We start from the raw sequence: 14,067 nt of genomic DNA, 5'->3' as shown, positions 1-14,067 counted from the left end.
TCAAGACCCCCCACATCCCTGGTGACATGCACCTACTCCCAGTTCCCAGGGGCATCAGCTCAACCTGACGGTCATCGAGTGGTCCCATCTGCAAACACAGGTAGACATCAACCGGGACCCAAGGGTTGCAAGCCCACCTCTGTCATGGGCAGCTGGGTCAGTGGGCAGCTGGACTGGTGGTCGGCATGTCCTGGCATCGTGAGACAAGTGGACCGTGGAACTCAGGGCTGGGGTGCAGCTCAGCTCAGGTGGCTTCAAGCTCTCACTGCCGAGGGTGCAGGAAGGAAGCACAGTGCCTTTCTCCTTGTCCTGTCTGCCGCCCACCACTGCCACCTAAGCGTCACGGGCTCAGGCATTTCTGTTTTGTGCAGGGTAGTATCCCCAGGTTTAAGACGGGGCCTGGCATGTAGCAGGTGCTCAGTCAACATTGTTGACCCATGAGTAGCCGTTCCTGCCTCATAAAACAGGTGACATAAAACAGTGAGGGGCCTCACCACCTGCTGCGTGCTCAGGCAATGATCGCAGCTGCTGCCGCTGTTGCTGCTGTTTCTTTTCCTTTCCTTTCCTTTTTTCCTTTCCTTTCCTTTCCGTTCTGTTCCATTCCATTCCATCCTTTTCTGAGACGGAGTCTTGCTCAGTTGCCCAGGCTTGAGTGTAGCAGCATGACCTCAGCTCACTGCAACCTCTGCCTACCAGGTTCAATTGTCTCCTGCCTCAGCCTGCCAGGTAGGTGGGATTACAGGTGCCCGCCACCACGCCCAGCTAAATTTTTGTATTTTTAGTATAGACAGCATTTCACCATGTTGGCCAGGCTTGTCTTGAACTCCTGACCTCAAGTGATCGGGCTGTTTCGGCCTCCCAAAGTGCTGGGATTACAGGCGTCGGCCATGTACCCAGCCTGTTCCCGCTGTTTCAATGATAAACCTGCATGCGTTGGGTACAGGGGTTGCAAACTCGAAGACTTTGGGGGCAGGTGGAGAACTGAAATGTGTCACTGGGCTGTGTGGGGGACTACAGAGTGTGTGCCACGTCTCAAACCCTCCACATCATATGCATCTTTTCACATTTCTTGTTGTAGTAAAATATGTGTAATAATGTAAAACCATTTTAAAGTATACAACTCGGGGATGCTACGTTCGTTCACACTATTCTACAATCATCGGTGCTTGCAAGTTCCAGAACTTTTCAACACCCCAGTGGAAACCCCATACCCATCAGCTGTCCCTCCAATCCCCTCCTCCCTGGTCCCCAACAACCACGAATCTGCCTTCCGTCCCTATGCGTTTGTCTGTTCTGGAAATTTCACACAAACAGAATTATACAAGATGTCGTATATCCCAACACTTTGGGAGGCCGAGGTGGGCAGATCACTTGAGGTCAGGAGTTTGAGACCAGCCTGGCCAACATGGTGAAACCCTGTCTCTACTAAAAATAGAAAAAATTAGCTGGGCATGGTGGCTCATGCCTGTAATCCCAGCTACTTGGGAGGCGGAGGCATGAGAATCGTTTGAACCCAGGAGGCGAAGGTTGCAGTGAGCCAAGATTGTGCCATTGCACTCCGGCCTGGGTGGCAGAGCAAGACTCAGTCTCAAAAAAAAAAAACAACACAAAAAATACCAGCGTGAATGACCACATAAAACTTATCAGCTCAAGGGCCACCAGTTTGCAACCCCTGGTCTAGGGTTGACTGGACCCTGGGAATGCCTACTCCTGGGGGGAAAGTCCAGGGAGCCAGCTGTGTGGTGACGAGGGCTCAGGCCTCAGTTTCCCCAGCTCTGCCCACTGCGGCTGGGGTCAGGGAAGCGCTCCGTGGATAGTGACAGAGAGCTCAGCCCTAGCCTCTCTGCTGTCACACTGAGTGTCTGGATCTGCCCTGAGCCTGAGTGCCTGGGGCCCGTCTGACCTTGGCGCCATCAAGGTCAGCAGTGACACCAGGAGAGGCCTAGCAGGCAGGCCTGGGTGTGGCCCAGTGTGGATGGGGACAGTTTGGCAGAGCTGGCCAGCAGTACAGAGCCCCCTGAAACTCAGGACAAGTCCAGCCTTGGGTCCTGTGCTGTCATCCCAGAGGGTGGGTGACATATGATCAGAGCCTAGCAGACCTGGACCTCCTGTGGGGTCCCACGGCAGAGGCGGCCGTCTTCTGCCTAGAGTGGGGCTTCCCGCACACCCAGTACACAGGCATAACCGGGGAGGGCGTTAAAATGCAGGTTTGATTCAGTAGGTCTGGGGTGGGGCCTGAGACGTTGCATTTCTCAGCCCGGGTGATGCAGTCACGGCTGGGCCGCTGCTCATTCTTTGGGTTGTAGGGGACCAGGGTGTCCTCTCCCCCTCTCTCATTCCTGCTCCTTTATGCCTGGGTAGCTCCTTCAATAATGGTGGTAGAGGTGGTGGAGATTTCACTGAAAGTTTTTTTTGTTTTGTTTTGTTTTGTTTTGTTTTTTGAGACGGAGTTTCACCCTTTCGCCCAGGCTGGAGTACAGTAGCCTGATCTCAGCTCACTGCAACCTCCGCCCCCTGGGTTCAAGAGATTCCCCCGCCTCAGCCTCCTGAGTAACTGGGATTATAGACACCCACTACCATGCCTGGCTAATTTTTGTATGTTTAGTAGAGATGGGGTTTTGCCACGTTGGCCAGGATGGTCTCAAACTCCTGACCTCAAGTGATCTGTCCGCCTTTGCCTCCCAAAGTGCCGGGATTACAGGCATGAGCCACTGTGCCTGGCCTCACTGGAGGTTTTACTGAGACAGTTGTGGGGTGGCGTGGGAGGGAATTACATCTCACAGCAGCCTCACTGGAGGTTTTACTGAGACAGTTGTGGGGTGGCGTGGGAGGGAATTACATCTCACAGCAGCCTCACTGGAGGTTTTACTGAGACAGTTGTGGGGTGGTATGGGAGGGAATTACATCTCACAGCAGAGTTTGAGAAACTTTTCCCATCGGGTTCTTGGATCTTGTGCAAGAAAGAATTCAGGGCTGCTGGTTGCCCATTTTTATGGCTATTTCTTGATGATATGGTAAACAAGGGGTGACTTATTCACGCCTCCCCTTTTTAGACAATATAGGGCGACTTCCAGACGTTGCCATGACATCTGTAAACTGTCATGGTGCTGGTGGGAGTGTAGCAGTGAGGACGACCAGAGGTCACTCTTGTCACCGTCTTGGTTTGGTGGGATTTAGCTGGCTTCTTTACTGCAACCTGTTTTATCAGCAAGGTCTTTATGACCTGTATCCTGTGCTGACCTCCTATGTCGTCTTGTGTCTTAGGATGCCTAACCTCCTGGGAATGCAGCCCAGTAGGTCTCAGCCTCATTTTACCCAGCCCCTATTCAAGATGGAGTTGCTCTGGTTCAAATGCCTCTGACAAACAGGCAGGGCTGTGTTCCAATAACTTTATTGACAACAACAGATGTATGCTGTGGTTTGCAACCTGTTTCGCACCAGCCAGGACATCTTGGTCTTCCCAAAGTCTTTCTCCAGCCGTCCTCCCCGGGCTCACTATCCCCTGCCTGTCCCGCTTCCTGATTGCTTTCTCCGTGTTTTCTCTGCAGTCTCCTGGGTGCACGTGTAATTAGCTGCAGTAACCACGTTGGTCATCAAACCTGCTCCTTCAAGAGGGTTTGAGTTCCTCCCACCGCAGCGACGTGGGTGGCACTGATAACCCCAGGGTTTGTGGGAGCCAGTGCCAGCTTGACCCGGTCTGGCTCTCTCTGCACAGGGCGGTCCGGTATCTCCTTGGTGTCATTCCAGGTCTCTGTGGACATTCACAATGGCAGCTCCGGCTTCGAGCATTCTGGACGCATCCTGATGGGGCCCACATTCCTCAACTACTCTGTGAGCTGCTGTTACCATGATGGGCACCTGGAGCTCTCCGGCCGGAGCTGGCACAACAGTGAGGCTTTGTTGTGGGCGGGGTTCCCAGGCGAGGCCTCCCTCAGCGCTGAGCTGCAGATACACGGTAAGGCACTCAGCGCACAGCCCCGGGACTGGCGAGCTGGCTTCCTCCATGCCTGGGCCAGCCCAGCAGCCCCAGGCCTGGACCCAGGTGGCATACCCATCAAGCCCAGTGTGGCTCTGGGCTCCAGGACAACCAGGACAGCCTTGCCTGTCAATGACCTAACTCCCGAGGCAGGTGGATTAGTTTTCTAGGACTTCCACAACAAAGTCCCACACACTGGATGGCTTAAAACATAGAAATCTTAGCTAGGTGTGGTGGCGCACGTGTATGGTCCTAGCTACTCGGGAGGCTGAGGCAGGGGATCGCTTGAGACAGAAGGTTGAGGCTGCAATGAGCTATGATTGCAACACTGCCCTCCAGCCTGGGTGACAGAATGAAACCCTGTCTCAAAATAAAAACAAAAACAATCAACAGTGGATTGAGGGCCTGTCTGACTTGAATATGACCTTATTTTTACTTAATTACATCTGTAAAGACCTTATTTTTAAATAAAGTCATATTCACAGGACAGAGGGTGAGGGGGTTGGGACTTCAATATCTCTTTTGGGGGACACGGTTCAACCCATTATGGTGGGAAGATAAAAGCAACAAGAGGAGCCAGCACTGGCTGAGCACTTACTGCATACATGCCAGGCAAGCTGTGTACACACGAGAGCTCAATACAGTACAGCCGTCCCGATCACACAGGGGGAAAGTCAAAGCTCTTAGAGGGGCCTATGAGCCATCAGAATCCACACCCTTCCCCCATCTGACCTCGTCTCCCAGCCCCCAGCCCTACTCGTTCCACTCTTCAACACGCCAGGCTTGCTGCGGCCCCAGGACCTTGGCACGGGCTGATCCTGCTGCCTGGAATGTGTCTCTCCCACACGCCTGCCTGGCTCCCTCACCTCCCTTAGGTATTTTTCCATTGGCATCTCAGGGAGGCCTCTCTTTTCCACCTCCCCATCTCCTCCCATCTCTCTCCCCAGCTCTGTCATTTGAACACACTGTGTAGCATACAAATACCTTTGTTTCTCATTCTTTCTATGCTAGAATCACCAGAATGTGTGCTCCGTGAGGGCAGGGAGGATTTTTGTCTGCTTCGCCGTAGGGTACATAGTAGGTATTGAATGGGTGCGTAAACGAGCCTATGAGGTAGGGTTAGGAACACCATTCCCATTCTGCAGATGAGGAATGGAGGCTCAGAGAGTTTGAGTCACCTGGTCCAGGCCACACAGCTGGTAATGACGGAGTGAGGATTGAACCCAGAGCCATCCTGTGACCCCCATATAGATTATGGAGACTTGGCTCTTGACCATTCAGGACCCTGGGAACTCCCCAGTCCCCTAGGGGAGTCCTTCTGTTGGCCTCAAATTTTTTTATTTTGGGGGCCGGGTGCAATGGCTCATGCCTGTAATCCTAGCACTTTGGGAGGCCTAGGCGGGTGGATCATTTGAGGTCAGGAGTTCGAGACTAGCCTGGCCAACATGGTGAAAGCCTGTCTCTACAAAAAAAATTAGCTGAGCATGGTGGTGCATGCCTGTAGTCCCAGCTATTCAGGAGCCTGAGGCACAAGAATCACTTGAACCCGGGAGGCGGAGGTTGCAGTGAGCCGAGATCACACCACTGCACTCCAGCCTGGGTGACAGAGTGAAACTCTGTCTCAAAAAAATAAACAACACTTTGGGAGGCCAAGGCAGGCGGATCAGGAGGTCAGGAGATCGAGACCATCCTGGCTAACATGGTGAAACTCCGTCTCTACTAAAAATACAAAAAATTAGCCGGGCGTGGTGGCACACGCCTGTAGTCCCAGCTACTCAGGAGGCTGAGGCAGGAGAATGACGTGAACCTGGAAGGCGGAGCTTGCAGTGAGTGGAGATCGCGCCACTGCATTCCAGCGTGGGTGACAGAGTGAGACTCCGTCACAAAAAAAAAAAAAAAAAAAAAAAAAAACACTTTATTTTTGGCCCTCAGCCTCCTGAGGGGTGAACAGAGGACAGGATCACATGGGGAAATTGTCCCCAGTCTGAGTTGACCTCAGGGTTTGTTAGGGACATGACAGCCGAGTGAGGGGAGGCCATTCTGGATGACCACCTCCACGCCGCTCTAGTTCTGGACCCAGGATGCCTGATATGGCTGCCCCCAGCCAAGAGTGACCTCTCCCTTCTCCCACTGCTGTCCACAGTCTGCTGTCCCCACCTCCCGGGGACGCTCTCTGCCTGTCGTTAACATTCTTGGTGTGTCTGACAGCCGGGTGCTCCCAGGTGTGGGGATTGTGTCCCCTGTCTCCTCGTGCCCTGCACATAGTAGGTACATGTGGTTGAATGTTGAACGAGGAAGGAAGGAAGCATTTCCTGAGGCCTCCTGCATGTCCCACAAGTGGTCCTCTCCCGTGTGTTACCCCATTCACTCTGGACGCTGTCCCTTGAGGCGGGCGGGCTGTGCCCACCTCATAGATAAGGAAGTCGAGGCTCAGAGCTGCAGAGCTCGTCCACCCTGCTGGCCAGATGGGAGGTGCTGGAGCCTGGCTGAGTGTCACCTGGGCCTGAGCCATGAGCTGCACCCCACGGGAACCTGGCATCTGACATAGAGTCGGCGCCATCTGTTTGCTCTAGGGCTCCCGGACCCGATGAGTTTCTCTGTATAGCAAAGGGAGTTTAAGTCAAAGAAGAAACTCCTAACTGTGAGCCAAAATCTCCTGTTCTGCAGGGGGTGATGGGAAGGACGGGACCCTCCAGCCAGGGCCAGGTGGCTGCAGGTAGATGTCAGTGGCCGCAGTGGCCATTTGTGGAGAGCAGACCTCATGCTGATTCCTCGGCAGGCTACCCCTCCATAATCCTCAGGAATCCCTGCAGAGAAGCCTTTCATCCCGCAGTCATTCAGAAAGCACTCACTGCACCCCCGCTGTGTGTCAGGAGCTGTCCTAAGGGAAATCCTGCCCCCAGGCACTGACCTTCTGGTGGGGTGAGAGTTTCAGGAGCAGGAACCTAGTAAGTAAGTGAGCGAGATCATTTCAGGTTGTGCTGGAAACCACACTCCAGGGAGATGGGATGGAGGATGTCTGGCAGCAAAGGACTGGGAGGGACTTCAGATGGGCAGTCAAGGGAGGCTTCTTGGAGGAGGTGTCATTTCAGCAACTTCAACTTCAATGACAGAAGGAGCCACCCAGGCCTAGATCCTTAGGGACAAATTATGACAGATGATGTCAAGGAGGCTCAAAGGGGTTGACCCCACCCAGCACCCACGCTGTGGCAGCCTTGCCCTTTCCTGCTGGTGCTGTGTTTGAGGGCCACAGGGCATGTCCTCTCCTGTAGTCTGGTGTGTTCCTGGGCTGGGAAGGGAGGTGGACCTGTCTTCAGTAGCCCATGCCATTCTCTGTCTCTAGAGACCCAGACCCAGGCCAGGCTGGCCCTCCATGGTGGGGACAGTGGAGTCAGCGTGGACCTGGCAGCCCTGGTGGCTCGGCCACGGCGTGGCCCACTGCAGCTGGTGGCCAATGCCAGCCACGCGGTGCCTGCTCTCCAGAGGCTGGGCCTGCCCTTCACCAGCCAGGTAAGGAGTGGATGGGGCAGGACCTCCCTCCAAATTCTGTCCCTTCTGTCCAATTCCTGGTGTGCAGAGGACCCGCTGTGTGCAGGGTGGGTGGGGAGGACCAGGCCTTGGGTCTCCCCAGTACTTGACAGTTTACAAAGACTTCATTCATAATCGCTATAACCAGGTCTGCTGAGCAGTCTTTGCATTTCCAATCACACGGCTGGTGTGGAGGGGTGCCCTGGAGCCTTGTCTGGCTCCTGCCCTGCATCCTTCTGCCCTGCGGTCTTGGGTCAGAATTAAAGCTCCTGCTTGTCAAGCACCTGTACCATGCACAGCCCCCTTCAGAGGGTTTATGGGAGTTCGTTAGTCTCATCCTCCTCACACCCCAGAGAGAGGCAGGATGGCACCGTCCTTACCAAGGCCCTCTCCGGTGTTCAGATCCCAGCTCTGCTGCTTGCCAGCTGTGTGGCCTTGGGCAAATTCCTTCACCTGTCTGTGGCCTCATCTCCTCATCTGCAAAACGGGGATGATATTACCTATAATACGCAGGTTGTGAGGATCGAGTGAGTTCATTCCATTAATGCCTGAGTAGATGCTTAAGCACCTGCTGTGATGAAGGCGAAGATGAAGATGCTGATGGCGTGACAATGATTATTATCATCGTCCATCATCATCATCTCTGGGTCACACGTGAGAGTGTGGGTGACTCGCCCAAGGTCACCTAGCAAGTTAGCAGCAAAATAGGGACTCAGACTTGGCACCCAGGCCCTTCCTCACGGCGTCCTCCTGCCTTGGTGAAGAGGAACCCACATGGGGTCATGCCCTGATCACTGTCACTTGGCATGAACTCGTCCTGCTTGGCTGGGCCCTCTTTCTCCAAGAGCCACAGAGCATATTCCAGAGCCAGGCGCCAGTGCTTCTTTCTCACCCTCCTGTTTCAGGTTACCCAGCAACCCCTGCCCTAGTCCACTCTGCTGTGGGAGGAGGGAGCAGCTCCCCGGGGGTCAGGGGGCCAGGATGTCACCGCTCCTGCAAAGGATCTCAGCCCTGTACCCCACAACTGAGTAGACTGGATACCCCGTGCCCTTGACTTCATCTAAACCCTTTGCTGGCCTCGAGGTCAGGTGACAGGGAGCCCTCCCGGGAGCACAATCTTTGCTGACGTCTGGGCTGCAGCTGTCCTTTGGGGTCCCTCGGTGGGTACCGCCAACCTGAGCTGCAATAGGGGCTGACCCCGGCCCTGCATCCTCAGCACCTGGGAGAGTGTTGGATGAGCCAGGCCATGCTGGGCTTGGGGACAGGGATGTGCTGGGCTGTAGAGTTTGGCTGGGGTCCCCAGCTGGCCTGTGAGGCTCCTCAGGCTGTCTACACCCACACATCTCACAGCCTGCTCCCTCCTCAGCTCGTGTTCCAAGGACTCTGGGAGGCAGAAGAGATGAGCTCCTCACTGCAGCTGACCTGTGATTCTCAGGCCACCTTGGTCTTTGACGTCCGTGGCCAGAACCAGGCAGTCAGGTGAGGGGGTTCCCCAGGAGGAGAGGAGTCAGGGGGAGGAACCGTTGACTGGGCACCTACTGTGCACCATCGCTGGACACAGCACCTCTCAATCCTCTGCTCAGCACTGCTGCATAAATACGGGCGGGGAGGCTCAGAGAGGCCACGCGACTTTTCCAAGGTCACACAGCTATAAAAATCCCTCAGCCTCTCCAGGCAGGGCACTGATGAGTTCTCAGTCTCAGAAACTAAGTGCATCCCAGGCCCCAAACACTTATTAATAACTATTACTGCCCTTAGGGCTGGGGGCCTGATGAGGTGCTTGGTGCTCTTACGTGTGTACTAAGTCAGTGGCCACCAGCCAGGCTCTAGCGCTCAGGTCTCAGCAGTGAGGGAGGGGGTGAGTAAGCCACTTGTTGAAGGGGTAGACCAGTGGTTGTCACCTAGGGGCGAGTTTCCCCCCAGGGACTTTCAGCAAAGTCTGGGGAATTTCTGGTTGCTACACTGGGGAGGGGGACACTGAGATCAGTGTATAGAGGCCACGGATGCTGCTAAGCATCTTACAGTGCCCAGGACACACCCACGACTGTGAAGTCCATGAGCCACGATGTCAAGGCTGAGACATGGAGGTGGAGAGGAACCTGACAGGAGGGTGTGGCACCCTGGAGTTAGCAACAGGGGAGATAGGCCTGGCACAGCGGCTCCCACCTGTAATCCCAGTGCTTTGGGAGGTCGAGGTGGGCGGATTGCTTAAGCCCAGAAGCTTGAGGCCAACCTGGGCAACATAGTGAGATCCCCATTGCTACAAAAAATCTTAAAAATGAGCCTGGTATGGTGACGCACGCTTGTAGTCCCAACTGCTTAGGAGGCTGAGGCAGGAGGATCACTTGGGTCTGGGAGATCGAGGCTGCAGTGAGCAGAGATGGCACCACTGCACTCCAGCCTGGGTGACGGAGAAAGACCCTGTCTCTAGTGAAGAAGGAAAAAAAAAAAAAAGAGAGAAAAACGTGGAGACTCTAACCACCCTGGCCTGGAGGAGTGAGGGGAGGGGTGCTATGTGAGGAGGATCCCTGGGAGGGAGTCAGGGGGTTAAAATTCTGCTGTCCAGGCCCTGCTGCGGCTCCCATGGGACCAACCCAAGAAAACTCATTGATGGACTCATGGAAGGCTTGAAGCCCAGAGGCATGTTTAACCCTTGATACCAATGGGGAAACTGAGGCTCAGAGAGGGGAGACTGAGGCTCAGAGAGGGGCAACCAAGAAGCTTGCCCCTGGTGCCAGAGCTAGGCAGAGGCCAAGCCTGGACTCAAATCCAGGTAACTTGGCTCCAGAGTACAGCCCTAACCAGGGCACCGTATGGCCCTTGGGCCTCAGGGTGTGTGAATAGGCCTGCGGTGGGCCACTGATGTGATCCTGGCTCTCTGACTCTCTCTCGGGGAAGTCACCTTGGTCTCGACCTGGCCCTGGGGGCACTGGACAAGGTGCTGTCTCGCCAGCTTCAGGCCTTCTCTTTCCTTCCTTGTAGCAAAGAGCTGCTGTTCTCAGGCCGGCATCGCCTCCCCTCCCTCCTGGGTCTCTGCCCCAGCTCAGCCTCGGCCTCAGCTAAGGTAACTGTGCCCCAGCTGCCTGGCTCCTAACTGGTTCCAGATGCCCAGCCCGAGGCAGGAGGGGGCCAGGCCCCTCTGGGGAGTGTTAACGCATGCACATCTGTTCCCCAGCCTGCAGCAGGCTCCGGTGGGCAACCCTCGGAAACCCCTGGCTCCCGCTTTCCCACACATACCCACGTTTACATTCCTGGGCCAGCCCCCGTGGCCCCCATTCAGGCCCACAAGCCCTTCAGGAGATGGGGGAGGCCTCCTCACCCAGTGCCTGGCGTCTGACGTTGCCTCACCAGCCTGGCACACTTATAGAAGTTGGAGCAGATGACACAGCCCTTTGGAGCTGAGCCAGCGTCACCCCCATCTCTGCCCTGCAATGCAGGACTCGGGGGTCGTAGGAGTGGACAGAGGGCCCAGTAGTCTTAGGCCAGGTTCCTCTGTCCCTCTGAGCTGTTATTGTCTGTGCCCAAATCCAGAGCTCCTGGAGGGCATGCCTAGTGCCTGGCACAGGGCCCAGCACACAGTAGTTGTTCAGTAAAAAAATAGGGCATGAATAGGTGAGTGCATGCATGAATGGTCACATGTGCAACTGGTCACTTCATTTTCCTACCAGCCACCATGTTTTGGTAGGCATTCTCCCAGCCCTGGCCCAGGCCACCTTTGTCTACAGAGCATGCGCTATGTGCTGGGTCCCCTACCGCATTTACACATGATTTTGGAGTTCCTCAAACTTCGCTACAACTGCACAGTCATTCAGGGAACTCCTTTATTTATCTGTTTATTTTATTTATTTATTTTTTGAGACAGAGTCTCTCTCTGTCGCCCAGGCTGGAGTGCAGTGGCACAATTTCAGCTCACTGCAACCTCCGCCTCCCCGGTTCAAGCGATTCTCCCGCCCCAGCCTCCTGAGTAGCTGGAATTACAGGCGTGCACCACCACGCCTGGCTAATTTTTGTATTTTTGGTAGAGACGGGGTTTCACCGTGATATCCAGGCTGGTCGCAAACTCCTGACCTCAAATGATCCACCCACCTCGGCCTCCCAAAGTGTTGGGATTACAGGCGTGAGCCACCGTGCCCAGCCTTATTTTTTATTTTTAATTTTTAAAATTTCTTTTTGAGACAGGGTCTTGCTCTGTCACCCAGGCTGGAGTGTGGTGATGTGATCATAGCTCACTGCAGCCTCAAACTCCTGGGTGCAAGTGATCCTCCTGCCTCAGCCTCCAGGGTAGCTGGGACTACAGGTGGTACCACCACACCTGGCTCCATTCCGGGAGCTTCTTAGTTTTTTCCCAAGTTTTATTTTGAGTCATTTCAAACTATATAAAAGCTACTGTAGGACAGTGAACATTGACCATTTGTTAATATCTTTCCATCTTTCTTATCTATGTTACATAAATTTGTATCATCAGACACACATTGTTTCTGTATCGTTAAGAATTAATATAGAGATGTTTCTGAAGACATCACCTTTTTACTCTGAAATACTTCAACTATTTCCTGTAACACAGGAAATACTGTGTGATTTAACACAGTAATTACAACATTCAGGAAACTGAATGTTGAAGTAATACCTTCATTTAATGTACAGCCCATATACAATTTCCCAGCTTTCCCACTAATGTTCTTTCAAAAAACTTGTTTTGTTTTGTTTTAAATCCGGGATGCAGGCCAAGATCACACAGCATGCGTAGTTGCCGTGTCTTTTTAATTTTCTTAATCTAGAACAGAGGTCTACAAACTTTTATTGTAAAGTAAAATGTTGTGGGGGTTGCAGGCCTTATGGTCCCTGTTACAACTCATCAGAATTGTCACTGTAACACAAAAGCAGCTACAGACGATATGTAAGTGAATAGACATGGCTGTTACAATAAAACTTTTTATAAAATCAGGTTGTGGGCCAAATTTGACCCAAAAGCCAATTCCTGATCTAGAATATTCTCCTTCTACACCCTACCTTTCCTTACCCAATGTTTTATTTATTTATTTATTTATTTATTTTTGCTTTTTTTGAGATGAAATTTCACTCTGTCACCCAGGCTGGAGTGCAGTGGTGCGATCTTGACTCACTGCAACCTCCGCCTCCTGGGTTTATGCAATTCTCCTGCCTCAGCCTCCTGAGTAGCTGGGATTACAGGCATGCAGTACCATGCCTGGCTAATTTTTGTATTTTTAGTGGAGATGGGGTTTCGCCACATTGGCCAGGCTGGTCTCGAACTCCTGACCTCAAATGATCCACCCACCTCAGCCTCCCAAAGTGCTGGGATTACAGGCATGAGTCACTGCATCTGGCCCCCCAACATTTTATTATACAATTTTTTAGACACTAAAAAATTGAAGTAGTTTTACAATGAATACCCACATTTATTTTATTTCACATAATCACATAGCTCTCTATCCATCCATCTTATTTTTGGATATATTTCAAAGTAAGTTGCAGATATAATTCCCCCTAAACATTTTATTATCATTAACCACCTTAAAGAAAAGTCCCAACTGGATGCAGTGGTTCACACTTATAATCCCAACACTTTGGGAGGCCGAGGAAGGAGAATTGTTAGAATTCAGGAGTTCAAGACAGCCTGCAACCTAGGGAGACCCCATCTCTACAAAAAATTTAAAAATTAGCCAGGCATGGTGGTGTGTACCTGTATCTCAGCTACCAGGGAGGCTGACGTATGGAAGAATTGCTTGAGCCCAGGAGGTTGAGGCTGCAGTGAGCTGTGTTCACACCACTGCACACTCTAGCCTGGATGACAGAGCAGACAGATCCTGTCCCTGTCTTTAAAAAAAAGAAAAAAAAATTCCTGCCCTGACAATTTTGAAGTGTCCAGGAAGTTATTTTGCAAAACATCCTCCTAATGTGGATTTGTCTGATTGTTTGTTGAAGATAAGATTCAGGTTGAACATTTTTGACAAGGGGTATCACTAACGTAATGACGCATCTAGTGAGCTCCTTAAAAATACCAGCTCTTGGCTGGGTATGGTGGCTCACACCCGTAATCCAGCACTTTGGGAGGCCGAGGTGGGCAGGTCACCTGAGGTCAGGAGCTTGAGACTGGCCTGGCCAACATGGTGGCCATCTCTACTAAAAATACAAAAATTAGCTGGGCACGGTGGCACATGCCTGTAATCTTAGCTACTCAGGAGGCTGAGGCAGAAAAATCATTTGAACCCGGGAGGCAGAAGTTGCAGTGAGCCGAGATCGTGCCACTGCACTTCAGCCTGGGCAACAGAGCAAGACTCCTTCTCAAAAAACAAACAAACAAACAAACAAACAAACAAAAACGGCTCTTGAACATCTTCCCAGAGACTCCATTTTTGTAGGTTTTAAGTGGGAGCCCAGAATCTATATTTTTGGTAAGTTCCCCCTCCAGTGATTCTGCTTTTCAGCCAACCTGGAAGTTAGCACATTATTTCATACAATTTTCACAACAACTCATAATAAAATAGGTGTCCTTATCCCTGTTTTTGGATTAGAAGGCTTGGATGGTTAAGGAACTAGCTGGA

The 14,067-nt window shown here is 52.6% G+C and overlaps 1 protein-coding gene across 1 annotated transcript in view; it reads left to right on the top strand.

The window, feature by feature from the left end:
• LOC129016364 (uncharacterized) overlaps positions 1 to 14,067 on the top strand; it is a 154,094-nt gene that overhangs the window by 104,286 nt on the left and 35,741 nt on the right. The window contains 4 exon segments of the mRNA XM_063654026.1: positions 3,748 to 3,955; positions 7,320 to 7,486; positions 8,871 to 8,983; positions 10,487 to 10,568. Coding sequence (XP_063510096.1) covers positions 3,748 to 3,955; positions 7,320 to 7,486; positions 8,871 to 8,983; positions 10,487 to 10,568 — 570 coding nt within the window.

Source organism: Pongo pygmaeus, chromosome 18 (genome assembly GCF_028885625.2).
Source record: "Pongo pygmaeus isolate AG05252 chromosome 18, NHGRI_mPonPyg2-v2.0_pri, whole genome shotgun sequence".
Taxonomy (NCBI): domain Eukaryota; kingdom Metazoa; phylum Chordata; class Mammalia; order Primates; family Hominidae; genus Pongo; species Pongo pygmaeus.
Note: the sequence above shows the minus strand (reverse complement) of the source record. Positions and strands in the feature narration are given on the sequence as shown.